The sequence below is a fragment of the Oncorhynchus masou genome, chromosome 16 (assembly GCF_036934945.1).
Source record: "Oncorhynchus masou masou isolate Uvic2021 chromosome 16, UVic_Omas_1.1, whole genome shotgun sequence".
NCBI classification, from domain to species: Eukaryota; Metazoa; Chordata; class Actinopteri; order Salmoniformes; family Salmonidae; genus Oncorhynchus; species Oncorhynchus masou.
The window spans coordinates 15,479,426-15,501,740 of NC_088227.1; the positions used below are offsets into that span (position 1 = coordinate 15,479,426).

A 22,315-nucleotide genomic window follows, 5' to 3' on the forward strand; every position below is an offset into this window, starting at 1 on the left:
TTAAGCTTGAGTGGACAGGTACAAAACATGCTGATTAGAAGGTGCTGTATTGGTTGTCTTTTAAACCAGCAACTATCAGGGAAGTTACAATGATCACATTTTTTCACACTTTTACAGTGTTATAGTTTCATCAGCTGTTGTGCAATATGATACAAAACAAAAGGGGAAAAGAACACATTGACCGCATTGGGCCTTGTCACACTAAATCAAATCAAATAAATCAAACAATAATAACAATATACACATTTACAACTGTAGCAATGATAGATTTACATTGAGGGGTGGGGACAGGGTAAGTACCCGTTGGGGGGGGGGGGGGGGTATCCATAATGGGAGCAGCAGGGGTCTAGGTAGCTACCTAGTGCTATTCAGCAGCCTAATGGGAGTAGAAGCTATTGGCCATTCAGAATTTTTCCCCATGATACTCCTATACTGCCCGCGTCTGAGTGATGGAAGCGGGGATAACAGGCCGTGGGTCAGATGCCTGAGGTCCTTGGTGATCTTCTTGGCCTTTCTGTGACACCTGGTCTTGTAGGTGCCCTAGAAGACAGGCAGTGAGCACCCGATGCTTGTGTTCGGGTTAAGCGTACCACCTTCTGTAAAGCCTTGTGGTCAGCAGTGGTGGAGTTGCCGTACCAGGCTGTGATGCAGCCCGTTGTTGTTTTTTCACGAGGCCATTTTTCATGGATTTAAAATTGCAACTGTAATTCCACACCTATTGCCCTAGCATATATAAATGTCATGTTTTAGTAAAGGTAACGCATTGACAATGACCAAACCAAAGTATAGAGTCAGACATTCTTTTGAGATATTTCAATATGCTTCAAATCACTTTCTTTTCCACATTGACATTTCATGGTCTATAATAGCTGAACCACTTTAGCAAAAAGCAATGTCGTGCTGAAAACTGCCATCCTCACTCCCTGGAATGTGTCTCTGGCTCTGTGTTGGCAATCACCAAAACAATTTCTTTGAGCAAACTGTGTCCCGCAGTGTGCAACCGTTAAAAAAAAGAATGGAACACCTGGAGGTCAAATGTCACAATACAAAGATAATTGTAAAAACGTATTGCAGCCAAGGTGGCACTCAAATATTAATAGAGTCCTGGAAATATGTGAGGAAGTCATGTTTTAGCTCAGTCTACCACTTCCTCCGCCTACAGGAAGGTGACAAGAAGGCCTTCTCAATCACACTAGTTAAAACAATTTGGTGATACATCAAGCAGGAGAAAAGGGGAGGAAATCAATCAAGAGATCTGGGCTAACCGCCATCGACAGAGTTTCTGACGGCGGAGATGACGGATCACAGACACAGGGGCTGCGAGAACGGACCTCTGACTTCCCTGCATGAATTCTGGTTCCATGCTGGAAGACTCTGTCACCCCGGATCATCCCCACAGTTCAGACAGCATCCTCATTAAGACAGCCTGTCAGGCCTGGGAGTCCACAGTCTTACAATTAAATACCTGCCAAGACGCATCACTGTAAACAACATGGCACAAACTACTCATAACAAGCCTGCTATGACATAGACTTGGGTAAATTAATGGGGGGGGGGTCTATTAATGAAGCAACGTTTCCTTCCTGTGATAAAACCCCCACACATAAGAACAGCGTTTGGGAAAATGAGCTGGTAAGAATAATAATATAAGTAGTAGCATTAACTCTACACACAAAACATTTAATTTGCCTATGGTTCAAAGTCTGTCAGTGTTCAACGGAGTCCTTCCCGCAAACCCCTCTCTATCAAATGAGAGATTAGTGTTCATGAGGCTGTGCTCCTTTGATTGGCATGGGGTGACACTGGCCCACAAAACACAGAAGTAAACAGGAGCCAAGAAGGCACACAGACACTTTGGGAAGACCTGCTAAACTGCTAGGCTAGGGAACAGAGAGGTGTTTTAAACCACCCTCCCCCCTAAATCAACTTGCCTTGGCATGCTCATACAGGTCAAAAGTGTTTTCTTAGCAGGAAAGAGCCCTCTCTTTCATGAGGCCAAGACTGTTTTGGCAATTGGGGGAAATAACACTGAAATCGGAGGGCTTCCAAGCTTGGACAAAGAGGCATTGAGGAGCAGATTACAGAGTGAAGATCCTCAGCTGAAGACGATAGATCATAATTCTCCATCACTTCTCCTAATCTTATTCACTGAGAAGACAATTGTAGTCTTGTGTCTTGATCCATGTCCTGTTCTGAGGAGAGACTATGACTAAACTGTATGATCACATCAAAGACCCAAGACGATCATGGAACTGGCAGTTCCAGGTGTCGTCCAAAACCAAGCTACTTGCAAAGGATCTGAGAAAGAGTTTCGTCTGCTGCCAAAGTACGCTGCTGCAACCACTTACATTTTTTTATGTTTAGAAGCCCAGCATGCATAGTGGTTGTCAGTTGAAAGACCCATGACAAGTAAATATTTATAACCCAAGATTACATTAGAAAAGCAATGGTTCACTTTGGACTTTTCATGGTATTTGTGTGTTTGATACAAATCAAACCAGCACAAACAATACGAACAGTACACGCAACAAACAAACAAACTTCATGAACGAAAAGGAAGAAGCCAATTTTTAGATTAATGTAGTGTAAAAGTAATCTGAGGAGTGTGAGTTAGTGAATGATTTTCCTAATGATGAAAAAAAGTGCAGGTGAAATCTGGGCCAATGTTTATAGACTTATCATGAGGGGACTCCGTGGCTCTGCGGTTGTGGTCCAAATTCAGAAATTGCACCTCGTGTATTCGACTATTCTAACTCTCAACAGTAAGTTGAGATGCCAACGGAGTTAGAGACCTCAGTTGAGTTCCATCAACTGGGTTGATTGAAACAATATGGATGAAATTTGGTTTCCTCTTTTATCTTTTCGGATTCCCAACTCCTCTGTTGTCTATTGTCACCCTTTCGGAGGGGTAGGAGAAACAACAGTCCAATGTTATCCATGGAGTAGAAATAACATGCTGCTTTCAGGTTTGTATTTCAAATAGAGCTGTAAAATTGTATTTTTTTTTATTCCATCATCAATACACACAGTACGAGATACCTTTGAAATATTGCATTAAGCGTGACAGAGACAAGCGACAGAATTCTGATTGGGTAATCAGATTGGGTTTTTCCCAAGCAGCAGAATCACAGCTATTTAACCTTCATCTTTAAGCTGCCGTAGATGTGCACATTTCTTCATTGGAGATTGGCTGCCATGAAATAATGTTAGCCTACTGGGATAACTTGACCCTATCAAAGTTCTTAGCTTGTAAATGATGTCACTGACAAACAAGGGATGAACTCCCAGGACCCGCACCTCCATTAAGAATACCAATGAGTCTCGAAGCCAAGTCGCGTCTGACAGCTCCAAATTCAGCCCATTGTTCACGGCTCTAAAGTGCTACCAATTTTTTTGCCAATTAAAACTCCAGGTCGCACAGAAGACCCAATATCTCAATACCCCATAATGACAAAGCAAAAAAGGTTAAGAATTATTTGCAAATGTATTAAAAAGAAGAAAATGAAATATTACATTTACATAAGAATTCAGACCCTTTACTCAGTACTTTGTTGAAGCACCATCGGCAGCGATTACAGCCTCGAGTCTTCTTGGGTATTACGCTACAAGCTTGGCTCACCTGTGTTTGGGGAGTTTCTCCCATTCTTCTCTGCAGATCCCCTCAAGCTCTATCAGGTTGGATGCACAGCTACTTTCAGGTCTTTCCAGAGATGTTCGATCGTGTTTTGCTCCATTCATCTTTCCCTCGATCCTGACTAGTCTTCCAGTCCCTGCCCCTGAGAAAAACCCACAGCATGATGCTGCCAACACCATGCTTCACTGTAGGGATAGTGCCAGGATTCCTCCAGACGTGACGCTTGGCATTTAGGCCAAAGAGTTCAATCTTGGGTTCATCAGACCATGAGAATCTTGTTTCTCATGGTCTGAGAGTCCTTTAGGTGCCTTTTGGAAAAGCGGGCTGTCATGTTCCTTTTACTGAGGAGTGGCTTCTGTCTGGCCACTCTACCATAAAGGCCTGATTGGTGGAGTGCTGCAGAGATGGTTGTCCTTTTGAAAGGTTCTCCCATCTCCACAGTGGAACTCTGTCCAGTACAGCCAGCTCTAGGAAAAGTCAGGGAGGTTCCAAACGTCTTCCATTTAAGAATGATGGAGACCACTGTGTTTTTGGGGACCTTCAAGGATGCAGACATTTTTGGTAACCTTCTCCAGATCTGTGCCTTGACACAATCCTGTCTCAGAGCTCTACGGACAATTCCTTCAACCTCATGGCTTGGTTTTTGCTCTGACATGCACTGTCAACAGTAGGACCTTAAATAATATAGACTTGTGTGTGCCTTTCCAAATTATGTCCAATCAATTGAATTTACCACAAGGTGGTAAATCAATCAACATGAACAAATATTTCAAGGATGATCAATGGAAACAGGATGCATCTGAGCTCAATTTCGAGACTCATAGCAAAGGGTCTGAATAATTATGTAAATAAGGTACTTCTGTTTTTTATTGAGTGTAGATTGATGAGGATCTCTTTTTTTATCTCATCCATTTTAGATAAAGGCTGTAACATAACAAAATGTGGAAAAAGTCAAGGGGTCTGAATACTTTCCGAATGCACTGTATATATCTATGCATGCATGCATGTATGTATGTAAATATAAAATAACACACATGGAATCATGTAGTAACCAAAAAAAGTGTTAAACAAATCAAAATCTATTTTAGATTCTTCAAAGTAGCCACCCTTTGCCTTGATGACAGCTTTGCGCACTATTGGCACTGTTTCAACTAGCTTCATGAGGAATGCTTCTCCAACAGTCTTGAAGGAGTTCCCACATATGCTGAGCACTTGTTGGCCGCTTTTCCTTCACTATGCGGTCCAACTCATCCCAAACCATCTCAATTGGGTTGAGGTTGGGTGATTGTGGAGGTCAGGTCATCTGATGCAGCACTCCATCACTCTCCTTCTTGATCAAATAGCCCTTACACAGCCTGGAGGTGTGTTGGGTCATTGTCCTGTTATAAAACAAATGATAGTCCCACGACACACAAACCAGATGGGATGGTGTATCGCTGCAGAATGCTGTGGCAGCCATGCTGGTTAAGTTTGCCTTGAACACTAAATAAATCACTGACAGTGTCACCAGCAAAGCACCTCCACACCATCACACCTCCTCCTCCATGCTTCACGGTGGGAACCACACATGCGGAGATCATCCGTTCACCTACTCTGCGTCCCACAAAGACACGGCGGTTGGAACCAAAAATCTCACATTGGACTCATCAGACCAAAGGACAGATTTCCACTGGTCTAATGTCCATTGGTCGTGTTTCTTGGCCCAAGCAAGTCTCTTATTATTATTGGCGTCCTTTAGTAGTCGTTTCTTTGCAGCATTTCGACCATGAAGGCCTGATTCACGCAGTCTCTGAACAGTTGATGTGACCGTTACTTGAACTCTGTGAAGCATTTATTTAGGCTGCCATTTCTGAGGCTGGTAACTCTAATAAACTTATTCTCTGCAGCAGAGGTAACTGTGAGTCTTCCTTTCCTGTGGCGGTCCTCATGAGAGCCAGTTTCATCATAGCGCTTGATGGTTTTTGCGACTGCACAATTTTCCCCATTGACTGACCTTCGTGTCTCCAAGTAATGATGGACTGTCATTTCTTTTTGCTTATTTGAGCTGTTCTTGCCATAATATGGACTTGGTCTTTTACCAAATAGGGCTGTCTTCTGTATACCACCCCTACCTTGTCACAACACAACTGACTGGCTCAAAAGCTAACTTTTAACAAGGCACACCTGTTAATTGAAACATATTCCAGGTAAATACCTCATGAAGCTGGTTGAGAGAATGCCAAGAGTGTGCAAAGCTGTCATCAAGGCAAAGGGTGGCTACTGAAGAATCTCAAATATAAAATATATTTTGATTTGTTTAACACTTTTTTGGTTCCTACATGATTCCATGTGTTATTTCGCAGTTTTGTTGTCTTCACTACTATTCTACAATGTAGACAATAGTAACAAACAAAAAAATGAGTAGGTGTGTCCAGACTTTTGACTGGTGGTGTATATGATCTCTATTTTTTAGTCTTTGAGTGCCTACAATCAACTTGTCATGTTTCCAGGGCAAGGGTTAGTTTAGCCCAGAAATATACAGTGTTCTTTACTTCAAAATGACTGACTTTACCCAAATGACCCTGTTAATTTCAGTTCAAACACAGAGATGTGGTTAACCTAAACCACGTGGGGGGAAAGTCACGAGTGGACCATAAATACTGGTGTCAGTTGGGGGGCCTTTTAGTAGAGTTCATGGGAGGGGAGTACTACTTTTCTAGAGAATGGTCAAGTATACCACACAGGATGGGAAAATAACCAAACAAAGGCCTGGGACAGAAACATCCCACGGGCTCTGGTATTCATACAGTAAGCACATCTCTTATGGACATAACTTGCCAAGACAACGTCTGTCATACAAAGGCAGACTCCAGCTTAACTTAATCTACACTAAGCACATTTTTCCATCTCCAGTTTAATGCTTCTCACGAGAACATTTTTAGGAATTTACCTTAAAATAAACTGTGCACATAATTCACAAAAACCTACTGTATCATAACATATACCTTAACTCGAGTCAAAACCTTGAACAAGTACCTAAAAGACACCTTTCAGAATGCACTATGAGTGTGATGATCTAGGCTATGCTCCATAGGTAAGTGTTGGATAAGGAGAGTGCTGGGGGTGCCCTGAGAAGTCCTTTACTCCTTTGTTTGAGTAAGGGGCAATAAATTCCAAGTTGAGTGGGGACTTGGCTCTTTGTGCCTTTAATGTACCAGTGGGCGACAGCCCAGCTTTCTCTGCAACCTGCAGGGGGATCTGCTTATTAACATCAATGCAGATAACGGACTGGGGGTGGTGGGAGGGGGGGGGGGGCATGATCAAATGTATATCATTAACATTCATTTGTGCCGACTTAACAAGCAAATCCTCTTTTTGAAAGCCTCCCTAATAAAATTCAACACAACAACAGTGATCATGAGGATCATGTGTAGTTTTAAGCTTTGTTGTCTGCTTTTCCACAGGAAAGTAAGCAGCTTAAGTTTATTAAGCAATGCTATACATTTTTTTTGCTTGAAAATATTTACTTGTATTTATTTTTTATTTCACGTTTATTTAACCAGGTAGGCTAGTTGAGAACAAGTTCTCATTTACAATTGCTACCTGGCCAAGATAAAGCAAAGCAGTTCGACACATACAACAACAGAGGTACACATGGAGTGAAACAAACATACAGTCAATGCTACACAGTAGAAAAATACGTCTATATACAATGTGAGCAAATGAGGTGAGATAAGGGAGGTAAAGGCAAAAAAAAGGCCATGGTGGCAAAGTAAATACAATATAGCAAGTAAAACACTGGAATGGTAGATTTGCAGTGGAAGAATGTGCAAAGTAGAAATACAAATAATAGTGTGCAAAGGAGCAAAATAAATAAATAAATACAGTAGGGGAAGAGGTAGTTATTTGGGCTAAATTATAGATGGGCTATGTACATAATACAATAATACAATTTATAATACAATTTTACATTGAGGAAATAAACATGGAGTACTGTAACATTTCAAATGCTACATCATAAACTACCTAAATGAGGATTGTTCTGCACTTAACATTTCTGTTGTATAAACAATCCAGAGAATAGTGCCAGACAGACATGTATTGATAGGAAAACATAAAGCCTCCCAGACAGAAAAGGCAACAGTCTTCTTTTCTTATCTGTTTCAGCCCTGAGCTTGTGTGCCTGTGTGAGAATTCTACTTTAATATGATGTTGAGACTTCAGCCCTCGGGAGGTTTTCAGAAGCAGGTGTACAGCAGCTAAAAGCACATGGTATCCAGGTTGCTACAAACATGATGACGAGGTAAACCACCCGTGGGGAGAAACCCACTCCACCTGGAAGACAGACAGGACGATGACGATGATGGTGGTGGTGGGGCAGTTCACTGTGAGTCACACAACAGCTCCACGCTGTAGCAACATGTCGACTATGCACACTCAACCATTAACTACAGACATATCTACAGAATCTGCAGACAAATCTACAGAAAGTCATTCATGAGGAGCAGACAGGCCTACACGTGGCATGTCATTCAATTGGAATGAGCATTTGCTCTCTGAGGTACTGAACTTGTAGGTCATTTTTGGTAGTTCATCGTCTATAAAGAAATCTGATGACAGTCAATTGTTATACATTCTTTTCCACACTACAACAAAAATATGGTCTCATCCAATTTAGCTATTAGCAGTTCATTCAACTAGTCATCTGCAAAGAAAATTGTTGTTCGCCACTGAATGCCAACTTTTAGACCATACGTTAGCCGCATGTATATTGGGGTCGTGATTCGAAGTTAAAGTATGAGGCAGGACAGGCTGAATGTCTATTTTAAATCACCAGACACTGGCTGTGGAAGTTTTTTTCTCCAGCATGTCTGTGAAACCTGTCAATAGCTAGATTTCCATCTAATTTGGGACAGATTTACATGCAAATATTCTCAAATCTGCATAAAGAAAATATGATAGACGGCCTGTGCTGTACTTGTTTGCGCATTCCACCGAGCACCATGAGCCAATTGGGAGATACAGATCCATATGCGGGATGTTTGCCACTTCCTCTGTCCTCTTAGACCTTAGTTACTCTTCACAATGAGGGATTGAAAACATTTTCCTACCAGTGGTAGGAATTATTTCAGATAGAAATCCGTGCGTGATGGTGTGCACACAGAATGTGCTTTTCCGTTTAAGCGAACCGAATAACAATCTAATGTTCGATGTGTTTCTATCGCATTTTCAACTCTACCGATAGTTTTGTTACAAAAACTGTTGAGTTAAATTGTTATATCAATATTTGCACATGTTTCAAGCAGACCACCATAGTCCCTGTGCCCAAGAACACTAAGGTAACCTGCCAAAATGACTCGTAGCACTCACTTTCGTAGCCATGAAGTGCTTTGAAAGGCTGGTCATGACTCACATTAACACAATTATCCCAGAAAACGTATACCCACTCCAATTTGCATACCGCCCGAACAGATCCACAGATGATGCAATCTCTACTGCACTCTACACTGCCCTTTCCCACCTGGACCCTTTCTCACTAGCAACACCTACGTGAGAATGCTATTCATTGACTATAGTTCAGTGTTCAACACCATAGTGCCCTCGAAGCTCATCACTAAGCTAACGACCCTGGGACTAGACACCTCCCTTTGCGACTGGATCCTGGACTTCCTGAAGGGTAGGTAGCAACACATCTGCCACGCTGATCCTCAACACTGGAGCCCCTCAGGGGTGCGTGCTCAGTCCCCTCCTGTACTCCCTGTTCACACACGACTGCGTGGCCAGGCACGACTCCAACACCATTATTAAGTTTGCAGACGACACAACAATGGTAGGCCTGATCACCAACAACGACGAGACAGCCTATAGGGAGGAGGTCAGAGACCTGTTCGGGTGGTGCCAGAATAACAACCTATCCCTCAATGTAATCAAGATAAAGGAGATGATTGTGGACTACACGCCCTCATTCTCATTGATGGGGCTGTAGTGGAGCAGGTCGAGAGCTTCAAGTTCCTTGGTGTCCACATCACCAACAAACTAGAATAGTCCAAACACACCAAGACAGTCATGAAGAGGGCACGACAAAGCCTATTCCCCCTCAGCAAACTAAAAAGATTTGGCATGGGTCCTCAGATGTTCAAAAGATTCTACAGCTGCAATATCGAGAACATCCTGACTGGTTGCATCACTGCCTGGTACGGCAACTGCTTGGCCTCCGACCGCAAGGCACTACAGAGGGTTGTGCGTACGTTCCAGTACATCACTGGGACTAAGCTGCCTGCCATCCAGGACCTCTACACCAGGTGGTGTCAGAGGAAGGCCCTAAAAATTGTCAAAGACCCCAGCCACCCCAGTCATAGACTGTTCTCTCTGCTACCGCATGGCAAGCGATACCGGAGCGCCAAGTCTAGGACCAAAAGGCTTCTCAACAGCTTTTACCCCCAAGCCATAAGACTCCTGAACAGGTAATCAAATGGCTACCTAGTCACTTTAACTATACATTCATGTACATATTAACTCAATTAGCCCGACTAACCAGTGCCGTCGCACATTGGCTACCCGAACTATCTGCATTGTTTACCGCCAACCCCGACCCGCCAACCCATCTTTTACGCTGCTGCTACTCTCTGTTTATCATATATGTATAGTCACCGGTGCCTGTATATAGCCTTGCTACTGTTATTTTCACTGTCTTTTTACTGTTGTTTTTATTTCTTTTTAATTATCTATTTTTCACCTAATACTTATTTTTACTTAAAATTGCACTGTTGGTTAGGGCCTGTAAGTAAGCATTTCACTGTAAGGATAATGTTGTTTCCGGCGCACGTGACAAATACACTTTAATTTGACTTGATTTGATAAAGGTATTTCCACCGACATTTCCAGCAGAATTAATTTTACCAACACAAAGCTATCCCACATCAGTTGGCATTTGTGACCTGATTAGGCGTATGTCAGGAGAGCCGTTTGAACGTAAAAAAAAATATGTTTTTTTATCAAAATGTTGTTTTTTTTTTTTGGCAGAAATGCCTTCTCAAACATGTTAACTTTTGTGTGCCTTAATAACACACTTGTATGCCATCTGTAAATATTAATAAAATTGTAATATTATGAGCCTTGTTGGTTAACCCACAGAAAAAGGTTCAAACTAAGGGCAACTGTGGTTTGGCATTTCTGACAGGGAGATGCGTCCATCATGCATGAGTATGTATACAGGTAAGATAGCTAGCTACATTTTCAGATATTACACATTTCTAATTTTGACAGAAAGTGGTTTCCTTTCAAGCTGAAGTGTACTGTTAGCTAGCCAGCTAACGTTAGCTGGCTGGCTCCCTAACTGACGTTATTATCCGTATCCCAGAGCCATATTCATGCAGGGTAGTAACAACATGATTTGGCACTGTGTTCATTGTTGTTTAACTAGCCAATGTTAGCTGGCTGGCTCGTTAGCTAACATTACGTGAAGTGAGTGACATTAAACATGGTTTACATAACTAGGTTCATTGTTTACCTAGCCAGCTAGCTAGCTACATGTCTTAAGCTAAAGTGTACTGGTAGCTAGCTAGCTAACGTTAGCTGGCTGGCTGGCTCCCTAGGTGACGTTATTATTCGTATCCCTGTGCCGTTTGCTATTCTAGTTAGAGCCTAATGTTAGCTAGCTAACATTGAACCTGGTTGGTTACCTCCCAGCACTGTGGCATTGTTGGCACTGTGTTCACTGTTGTTTAAATAGCTAATGTTAGCCGGCTGGCTCATTAGCTAACGTTACATGACGTGTGTACAACACCCGTTGAATATGGCCGGTGTCAGTAAACGTCTGCAAAAAGTGTAAAGAAATTGTTGCCAGCAGAGCTGGTTAGGCTGTTTTCTTATTATCCATAGGTAAACAAATCATCGGCCAGAGCATGAACTGTTCACTCAGAGAGCGAAACGAGATGGGTGGGGAAAAAACTTAAGAGGGTGTGAACGAATCTGAATGGGTGTAGATAAAGAAGAGCTCTTCACTAGATACCAAAACATTCAAAGGCCATTTTCTCAAAAGTGAGTTTACAAGTTGATCAACTTTCAAAGCAGAATTACTTTCCCATTGTTCCTCAAATGCAGTGTATGATATACCATTTTTGTAGCTCTGAGTCTCTACTTTTATCCAATGTAAAAAACTATTTCAAATTTTGCTACATAAGACCGAATCCAAGTGGGAAGTCACATTTAGAAAATTGTACCAAAAGGTCCTGTTTCCATCACAGATGTCGTGATATATATATATAAAAATACTATATGACTTTATGCGCATAAAAACTGTGGATGGAAATGTGAGATAACATGATTCTCTTTAGCTGCACATACTAAGTGATTTAAAGTTGAAAGTTTCCCCTCATAAACGTTGAGCAGGGGAGTTTAGCCAGGCCTCGAAATTTCTAATTTGTCCAACGCAACCATTTGACAGAATTTAGACCATGTTGAATTGAAGTCAACCTCAATGGAGAGTACTGTTGCATGGTAGGCCTATACCAAAACTATATTAGAACATGAAAAAAATGGTTCGGTACTAGAGTTTGTGTTACTTTTGATACTTCTGTCAAATGTTTCTCACTGATCAAAGCCTGTTGATCAGTGCAGCTGACCCCTTATTTTAGAACAGCGTGCCTGCTCCTAACATTGTGCAGGCTAGCAATGATTAAATCCCCACTCATGATGCACAGAAATTAACACACTTCAATAATTCGACACGGCATGTAGAAATGTTGAAGAACACTTTACAATGAAAGAAGATGCCGGTAGCGTCCAGCTTTGTAGGCTAACTTTCCTTGCTAGCTGACAGCTAAAGCGAACATAAATTCACTACCCAGGTACTCTGTGATAATATTCAAACCATAACACTAAATATCCTGATGTGAAAGCTGATTGCCACCAAAAGCTTATATCATTCACTTATAGAGAGTAATCGTAATGTCGTCTTTCTGTAGGCACTAACTCCGCCATGGTTCGTTGGACAAATCCTTAAATGAATGTTTTTTTTGGATAAACGCAGAAAATAAGGACTGAGATCTTCATCAGCTAACGTCACTTTTTGTGAATTTTGAAGCATTTATGAAAAAATATAAAAGCTTCACAATTCATAAAGGTCATGTTTACTGATTGATATTATCTGTGTCAACCTCAGACCTATTTTCGCCGTTTATCCCAAAACCCTATTCTTTTCCCATTCATTTTCGAATTAGAGGCAACTAATTTCCGAGTTTTATGACTACAAGCTGGTGAGTTCTATTCAGTCTCTCTCACACATCTCTCCCAAAGATTATCTATTGCCTCAGCAAACTGCCTCGTGAATGACATCATTACTGGTTAAAAAAAAGACAGCTCACATTTTTATAGAAGAAGCTACTTCTATGCAAATGTTGTTGACCAGTACAATCAAATAAGTCCCAAATGGAATCTGTATCCCCATGACATCAGCCAAAACAAGCTCCATAACTCAATGCATGCACACACTCCTATTGAATATGCATTCACCTGTATTGTGGATAGGCTTAGGCTATATATTTACCAAGTTTATTAATAGAGATTTACTTTAATTATTACCATTATGTAGTTAAACTGATTAAAATAATTCATTAATGCATACATGGCTGTCTCAGATGTAAAAAAATATATATATATATATTTAAAAAACGCAACTGTAATGATATTGAACTCAAAAGATGCCCAACGATTGAACAGAGCAGTAGCTGAGTTTATCTGTCTGGATCAAGTGCCATTCTGTGACTTCTGCTAATAAATATGCCTTCGTTTTTTGCAGTGGTATCGTTTTGGTATCGAGAATTGTGATACTAAACCTGGTATCGAAGTCAAAATTCTGGTATTGTGACAAGACTAATGGAGAGTTGTTTTTCTGTCAAGTTAAGGACATGGGAGCTGCACTTTCCAGAACAGGGTGTTGAATGTATGATGACGTATGATCATCTTAATTGAGTCAATGCAGTGATACTTCGATCTCCTTAAACCCTCCAACCAGAACAAAATGCCAAAAATCTAATCCGTCAGACTTTTTTTTCTCTCCCAGTCTCCCTTAGGAAAAGTCCAGTCAGCTTTCAAAAGAAGCTTAAGGGCAGGCATCAGAATAGACCACCAAAAACACCATTACAGCTTTAATCTCCAAAGTGCTGTGATGACAAAGACTGGGGATAACTGGGGTCTGAGACATTCACCAGGGCACTGAACACGAACAATTGCAGAGCATCTCTCCCTGTCCCAAATACCCAGCAGACAGGAGCATGATGCATGCTGAGAGCAGAAACACACTAACACTGTCCTCCCATGCAGAGCTTCAAGTGCAACTCCACAAGGCTCTTGTTGCCTTGCGTGTTACAATAGGCCCATGGCCCGTGTTGCTGTGGGCATGAAGAGGGATGAAATGCTCCTTTAAGTCCAGTTCAGAATACATCTGTCTGAGCGGGCACCAAATAAACAACAAGAGCACAGGGCCTTGGAAACACTGCAGACATTTAATACTGTACAGTAAAAGGGTCATTGGATGGATTATTCAAGGCAGTGGGCTGATGTTTAACATGTCTGTTGGGTTTATAACAAGAAGAAACTTGCTTATTCATTCGTAATCCCGAGAAAAACTGGCAGATGGGTAAGATGCTGACAAAACCCTTACAGGTGAAGTTCTGAATAAATAAATAAATAAATAAATAAATACAAGGGGAGAAATAATACAAAAGCTGCTGATTTTGAGGAAAACAAAATTAAAAATCCATACTGTTGCAAAATCACTTGACACATTCTGTCAGGTATTGATTCACCATGCATAATCTAAAACTTCAGAAAACTAAGGGAACAATAACTGGCTGCATGCTGCAAATAGATTTTGTTGAGGCCATGCATAAAAAAACATACAATTCCCTCACAGGTGCTGAGATAAGCAACTTCTCTCACTGTCACCTAACCTGTAATAAAACGAAGATATACGACTGCAAGTGCTGCACTGAGTGGTCAGCAACTTCCAATCTTAGAAGAGTCTTATTGGTATTGAATAGCGGGGTGAGGGGGGGGTGTGTTTCTCTCTGTATTGCCTCACACACTAGACAAGACCATTGTCTACCATGGCCTATGTTTTAATGGGGGGGGGGACATAGTAGTTTATGGCACCAAGTTGCCTTTTTTTTTAAGAAGTGGTTAAACCAGACCAGGATGTAGACATTGGACAAAGCATGCAGTAACTAACCATACTCTAGGGGAAAATTGCGTGCGTAAAAAAAACCTGAAGCTGAGATGTAGTAAAGGATATCCTATTAGGCCTTGGAGAAACTCACTCTCCTGTGCCAAATTCACAAACATAGCAAAGTAAAAACATACAAATGTACTGGAAATGCAAGTGCTATGATGAATTGTTTGTCAGAACAACCAATAAGAGTAAGGTTAGGCTAGTTATTTCTAGTGCTGACTCACCATATGAAAGCATCAATAGTGTTCTTCTCATTAGGGGTCCATTTTGAATACACCTCACCCAGTAACAGCTGTTCATCTCCTGCAGTGTCTACCTTTTGGTTAATGGCCATCTCTCCCGAGAGTCATTCACACTTGATTCTCAGATAGGTGGGCAACTAAATGAGTTTGCTTCTCTGTAATTACTTAGGCAACCACAGTAATTTTACAAAGCAAACACTAAAGGGTAACTGCAGATGAATGTCGTTTAAAAAGAATCCATTTATTCCATGCATGTGATGAAGGAAACCGTGTTGCTTATCTGCAACAACAGCTGTTATTTCATGTTATCGCCCACGGACGTCACAATCAAATGAATGTGTGGTATTCGGCTAAACTCACATGATCTGTAGCCCGCAAAAGTTTTGAAAATGGTTTGTTATATATATATGAGAAATAATCAGATCATGTGAGAGCGTCACTAGCCATTCCCGAGGAGAGAGCCATTAACCGGGAGATGCAGTGACACATCTGCACAGAGACCATATTGAGCATTCAAGGTGGCATAGTCCAACAGCCAAGGAGTCATCAGGTCACAATTAATCAGGACAGGGGCTCCTGTCAAATGATTGCACAGCTCTGTAACTCACCCTTCACCGGTTGTCCCATTTGCGCTGCGGCCAGATGCAAGCAAACAGCAAATAAATCAGAAGTGGATTAGCACACCGATTTGTATATTTTCATCGCAGAGCATTGCTTTATGAAATTGACATTGTACATTTATGTAAAGTGATCTTCCAGATCATTTCCATAATACCACCAGCATAATCACATCATTTACGAATCAATCTCGAAAATGTGTAATTTGCCTTTTGTCATTGTGTGTTTTTGATTACTCTAATGTAATTAATCCATGGTTAAGACTTTCTGATTAATTAATCTGCAATTATATAGACAGCTGTATTTTCTATTTCCAACCCCCAACCAGTGGTGAATTAATCTGATGATGCAGGTTACACTCAAACAGATATGTGAGAACGTGTGTGTGTGCGCTTTGAAGAGCAAAGACTTATTGAGGCCCTTAGTTAATCAGCATTTTTTTTTAAAGAGACAAAGGTCAAAAGGTTATAGAGGCAGAGGCTAAAGTAACAATTATGGGCTACATATCTGACTACATAGTGTGGGGTCTGAAATTATTGACACCCTTGATAAAGGTGAGCAATAATGACTTCAAAATAAATAATTCAAAAACGGAACTATATTGTATGCTCATTTTAAAAAAATGTAGATTATTTTATACTAATACATTTGCTCAGAGAAAGATTGTATAACAAAAAAAAATGTTTTTCCAACAACACAAAAGGTAGGGGTCAAAATGATTGACTCCCCTAAAGATTCTTGTAAATACTGTAGTTTTGTATTTGGTAAAAATAAAAAAAAGTGTAGTATTTGGTCCCATATTTCTAGCACACAATGACTACATCAAGCTTGTGACTCTACAAACTTGTTGGATGCATTTGCAGTTCTACATTACTGTAAATGCTACCATGATTACAGATAATCCTGAATGAATCATGAATAATGATGAGTGAGAAAGTTACAAAACGGTCAAAGATCATACACCCAAGACATGTAAACCTCCCCTGTTATTGGTAATGGTGAGAGGTTAGCATGTCATGGGGGTATGATACTTGACCCTCTGTAATTTCTCACCCATCATTATTCACGATTCATTCAGGGTTATCCTTAATCATGGTAGCGTCCACAGTCATGTAGAAGTGTTTAGAAACATATTCTATTCTTATTAACAATAAAAGTGACACCAAAAGGACACAATACATTATTTACCATTCATTTTCTATTGGGCACAAAATAATCCGAAACACAACCGAGATGAACTGCAAATGCATCCAACAAGTTTGTAGAGTCTAGGGCAGTCCCCGACTAAATAAATCTTGGCTGACCAAGAGTCGTCTGTTCTTTCAACCAATCAAATTGTTTAAACTTGTATCTAGTCGGGGACTGCCCTAGACTCTACAAACTTGTATATATGTATATATATACATACACACTCTTTGTGTTTTAATAAAATAAATTATATGTAGGCTACTGAGCTTGTATGATGCTTTAAGCACACTGTGACTAAATCATTAAGACACAAATGACTCAAGAGGGAGCCAGAGATCAAGACAACTTTACCATGAGAAAAAAACCTGTTCCTGAACCTCCTCCTCCCGCCGCTGCTATGCCTTCACAGATTCTGCTATTACGCTCCCGAAGTTGTCAGTAATAGGCTACACCAGGGGTCGGCAACTTTTTGGAGTGCCAAATGGAAAAAGACCAGGTAGCCTAGTCCTACTTATATGCGTAATCAGGTGTGTGTCCTTACTCAACATTGACAGGAGCGCTCCAAACAAAACACAATGAATAAATTGACAACTCGTAAATGGAATGAAATAAACCAAAACTTGTTTCTCACAAGTGTAGCATAGGTTGTTTCCACTCCTACAATCACAACTGTTACACTGTAATAATAATATATTACAGAAATTACCGTAACCAAACAAACATTGTAAATTAGAAATTATGGGAATTAACAGTAAATGTACTACTGGTGATACTGGTGTGCCACCCCCACGGCCTTCGCAATGGATTAGTCCACTGAGACAGGTGTCAATCAAGACATGTGCCATACATTTATTAATCAACCAAACAATCTAAATGGGATCAGCCCTAGCAGAGAGACAAGCTTGATGTAGTCATTGCGTGCTAGGAGTATGGGACCAAATACTACACTTTTGACTACTTTATTTATAAGAATCTTTAGGGGTGTAAATAATTCTGACCCCTATCTTTTTGTGAAAATAATGTATTACTTGTTAAACAAAATCTCTTTCTCTGAGCAATTGTATTAGTATGAAATTATATAATTTCCCAGTTTTTTTGACCATACAATATAGCTCAGTATTTGAATTATTTATTTTATCCAGTCATTACTGCTCATCTTTATCAAGGGTGTCAATCATTTCAGACCCCACTATATCTGAACACATCAGATTCTCAATAAGAATTCCAAAAATGGGAAAATTGTTTCAAAAGAGATCATATTGATTGCAATACAAATATAAAAAGATACATTAAACATCAATCTTAAATGATTGGGAATGAATAAATATCTATTTAAATGGCAAACAGCATTTATTAGGTTTCTTTTGAATTAACATTTTGAATGGTTTATAGAAAACAGGACCCCCCTCCCTCCTGCTGTTTTGCAAGTCCCCTGGGACACAGTATGAGATGTATTAGATTTCATTTACACAACAGAAAAAGCTAATAATATGTTTTACCATTCTAAATAGTATAGTAGAGCCTAAACATTCGGTTACAAAAAATATAGAAGCCGTTTAAATGAGTGACTGAGCCATTATTTTTGGTTGTATCTTTAGAGAACTTATGAAGAACTACAGTTTTGTCAATTTAGATGAAATTTAGTTGCAACTGAAGGTGAAACACATTGGACCCTCAAGAGTTGAGACATACTAAAAAAAAGTATATATATTTTTTTTACCCTGAGAGTAACTTGTGACGCTTTATTGTATGGTTCCACGATCTGCTTGTTTATTTAAAGGTCACTGCGAAAGTTCAAAAGGGCAAAAGCTTTCATCTGTAATCACAATGTTGCATTGTATTCATTCATGTTTCTAAACAAACGGACTTTTACCTTTGGTTCCATGTAATAAGGAAGAATTAGGCTATCATACATTATATACCCCTAGTTGAATCATTGTAGCCTATTCGTATAAGGACCAGTCTTTCTCGTGTCCAAAAAGTTGTCAATTAGGCCTATTGCACAACCATATCATGCCATATTTAAGGTAACAGTAGAGACAGCGGCTCCTACTTTCAGTCTCACCTTTAACCAGCCATTTCTTGGCGTAAAGTTCCTAAATGGCCAGTTGGTGTTTATTCAACGACTTCAGGTTTGCACAACATCTTCATTAGGCTACAGTATGCAACATAATGCGAAATTACAACAAGCAGTTTACTGCTATGTTTGCCTGTTATGATCAAATTGACCATTTCAATGTTGTGATCATGCAGATGCCATGGATCCGATAACTTTTTTCAAATTGGCGACATAGTCTATGGGTGCATGCAGCAACGTCAGGACAGACTCAAATACTTTCGTTCTTGGTGGCAACATTTTGGGACGTAACCGTATATTCTGAACGGTAACTTGCTCGCTATACCTACAGTAAAGCCACCGCAGAAATCGGACCCGATTTTGGAGCAATGATTCGGAACAATCTCAAACATTAGGCTATCAGACTTGGCAAAGACATAGGATAATTGTGCTTTTGTATCAAGTTTTTCCGGATCAACGAAATGCAACAGTCCACACCTTCATTTAAATTACTCCAACTAAAAACATTCACCACCAACTTTCCTCTACGCTCGGCTCGTACAGTCTCTCTCACAGAAAGGCTTAAAGATCCTTACCTGTCGTGAATTGAGCCCCGACGCTTAGAATTGAAGAGTAGAGTAGTATGAAGCGAAGTCTAAATGTATCCATGTTTGTTTATAGAGTTGTTCAAGTTTTAAAGCACTTTGAGACGCTTATTATTCCTATGGATTCACGGGCTCCATTCTCACCCCTTCACTCTTGCGGATACTTTGTTTCTCCGTGAGTGGAGTGAACGTCCATGACGTCAGCATTGTCACCTATTCAAACTGCTCCTCTCGGAGAGATTTGGCTGCTCGGCAGGCACTGAGACCGACAGCAGGCTCCCCCTAATGTTGGCAAAGTGCTACAACTGCTTCGTTTTCATGCGTCTTTTTCTATCCAAACGGAACAGAAAGTGTATCCAGTTGAATTTGTGTTGCATTAAATTGTTGATTAACTTGAATCAGATGAATATGTATAGACTAGATCCACGAAATGCATTAATTAAAAAAATTGCATAGCCTTTGAGACCCATTCACAATGACAGTGCCACTTATCACTATCATTCATAGAAAGTGGTACACTTGTGCCGCTATACTCACCCGGTTTACCGGAGGGAGGGATTAGAGATGTCTCATGAAAAGGAAAGGTAATGCTTCACAGTTGCATAGTGAGCTGTTTGGTGATTGGACAGGGTAGGCTACTTGTAATAACTCAGTAAAACCCTTCTGCAGACACTATAGGGACTTGAATTGAACTGGAAATATGAGTTGTAGATTAATTAGGTATAAAATCTTGAAATCCCTGGTTACTGTAGCATACCAATCAATCAACAGCAGCAATTTGCTGTACTTTCCCATTAATTCATAGAAAGTACTGATCTCCATGTATTGGTCCCTTTAGGCAGACTTGAATATGACTGCTGGCAATTTGCTGCCTCCATGCCATCTTGGGTGTCAAGTCAGTCTGATCAATGACACGTTAGAGAGATGTAAGAAGAGAGGGAATGTAACATGATTGTATTTGTTGTGGGCTTGTCATTACACACCGTAGAACGCGAGTCTGTAAGTCTGTCAGACTAAAGGCTTATCATACTTGACCCTCAGCTCTTCTCCAATGAGACGCACTGACCCTTCGGTGAGGGACTGCGAAGCAGGCCTGGCTGCCATGTAAACAGCTGAAATCAAAGGCTGCTTTTTACATCTCTCTGCAAAGGAAGGGTGGGCTGAAGAGCCTTTGAAAGGTGCCAAATTCAGGAGTAAAAAATGTTTGGACAGCATATAGTCAGCTCTGCTCTTGCAACACTTACCAAATAACCATGATTTGCTCTCTCTGAAACACATTTGACATTTTTCTCATTCAGAGCAACAAGGGTTAATTGCCTTGCTCAAGGGCGCATCGGCAGATTTCTGACTTAGTTGCCTCAGGGATTCAAACCAGCAACCTTTCGGGTTACTGGCCCAACGCTCTTAACCATTAGGTTACCCACCTACACACAGAGGAAATATCACTGGAAGGTGATACAAGACTGACGAATCAAGACAAGGTTTGAAATGGAGATAGCAGGGGAAAGAAAGAAAAAAGCCAAGTAGACAACAAAGTGAATGTTTTAAAGGTGCTCACAGCCAACAGGCCAGGCCTCAGTATACGTGAAATAAAAGGGAAAGAAACATAAACACACTCTTCAAACATCCCTTTTGATAACCAGGACTAGATACATAGCATTCCAGAGGGCTGTAGCTTGGCCTGGCTCATTAAAAAAGCTATTTTCCTTGCTAGGGAAATACATAGTAGTCATGAATCTAATTAATTCACAGCTAGTCAGCAAGCACATTTAGGATCGTGTTTGACTTTTCAATCAGATTTTTTTTGGAACATGAAATCAATAGTACTACATTGGCATTAAGGTTACAGGTACTTCATATGTACAGTAGCCTCAAGACTAGCTAAATAACAGCAAATATTGGCAGGCTTTTTTTTATTTTTCTGTGAAGATATTCATGAGATTTTGATAGTTACTGCTTTGTTTGACCTCACATGGTGCACTTCAATGGGCTTGTTTCATTTCCCAGACTCATGGCTATGTGAACCATTGTTTTCAAGCATGATGTGTAAACAATGCATGACTGGGTGAGCACACCAGACCACACCCTTTTGGAATGACACAATATTTAAGACACAAAACAATAGAGTGTTATCATTTCCCCCCTGAAATACCACAAGGCATTTCAACACAGTGAGTTGAATTTATACCAGTTGTATTTTATTTACGATAAGTCGGAGACTGCTTCGGTGAGACTCGAGACTGTTTTTTGATTACTCCAGTCACAATGTTGTTTTCTGGTTATATAAAGGGAATTTTACTTTACTCCAAATCATAAAACACAATAATGGTATAGACAAGCAAACAAAAATACTCCCAGCTCACATCACGTAGCAGCAATAAAGGTGTTGGTGAAGAAACGACATGTAAAATGACAACCAGTTTTTAAATTTCATCCTTAGAATCATTCATTTCCTGTTTGCATTTGGTTTGTTTGAACTCTAAAATAATCTTGTTTTCTTAATCCCAGTTTTGGTGGAATTCTGATACGCTCACACTCAAGCCTTATAGTAAGGTGACATAACACACACTTTACAATGAATGTATGAATATGCACATGACAACTGGCCTTCACAGGTTTACGCATGTACACAGCCTAGTGATGATTACATACTCCCTACGTTCTACAGTGACTGACTGGTGTGTTCAGAAAACCAATGAGAGGTGACAGCAGTTAAAACACGTGATTTAAATGAGATGTCTATTAAACACAGCTACCCTGGAA

The 22,315-nt window shown here is 40.4% G+C and overlaps 1 protein-coding gene across 12 annotated transcripts in view; it reads right to left on the reverse strand.

Annotated features, from left to right (window-relative positions):
- Window positions 1-19,755, reverse strand: part of LOC135557538 (receptor-type tyrosine-protein phosphatase kappa) — a 150,404-nt gene extending 130,649 nt beyond the window's left edge. For 11 of the 12 annotated variants that reach the window (XM_064990878.1, XM_064990877.1, XM_064990875.1 and 8 more), the window contains exon 1: window positions 19,544-19,746. In XM_064990878.1, the coding sequence (XP_064846950.1) occupies window positions 19,544-19,616 (73 nt within the window). In that variant the 5' untranslated portion in view covers window positions 19,617-19,746. Of the gene's footprint in view, window positions 1-19,543 lie in introns of all 12 variants that reach the window. The other variant, XM_064990880.1, reaches the window with a different exon arrangement.
- Window positions 19,756-22,315: the final 2,560 nt, after the last annotated feature.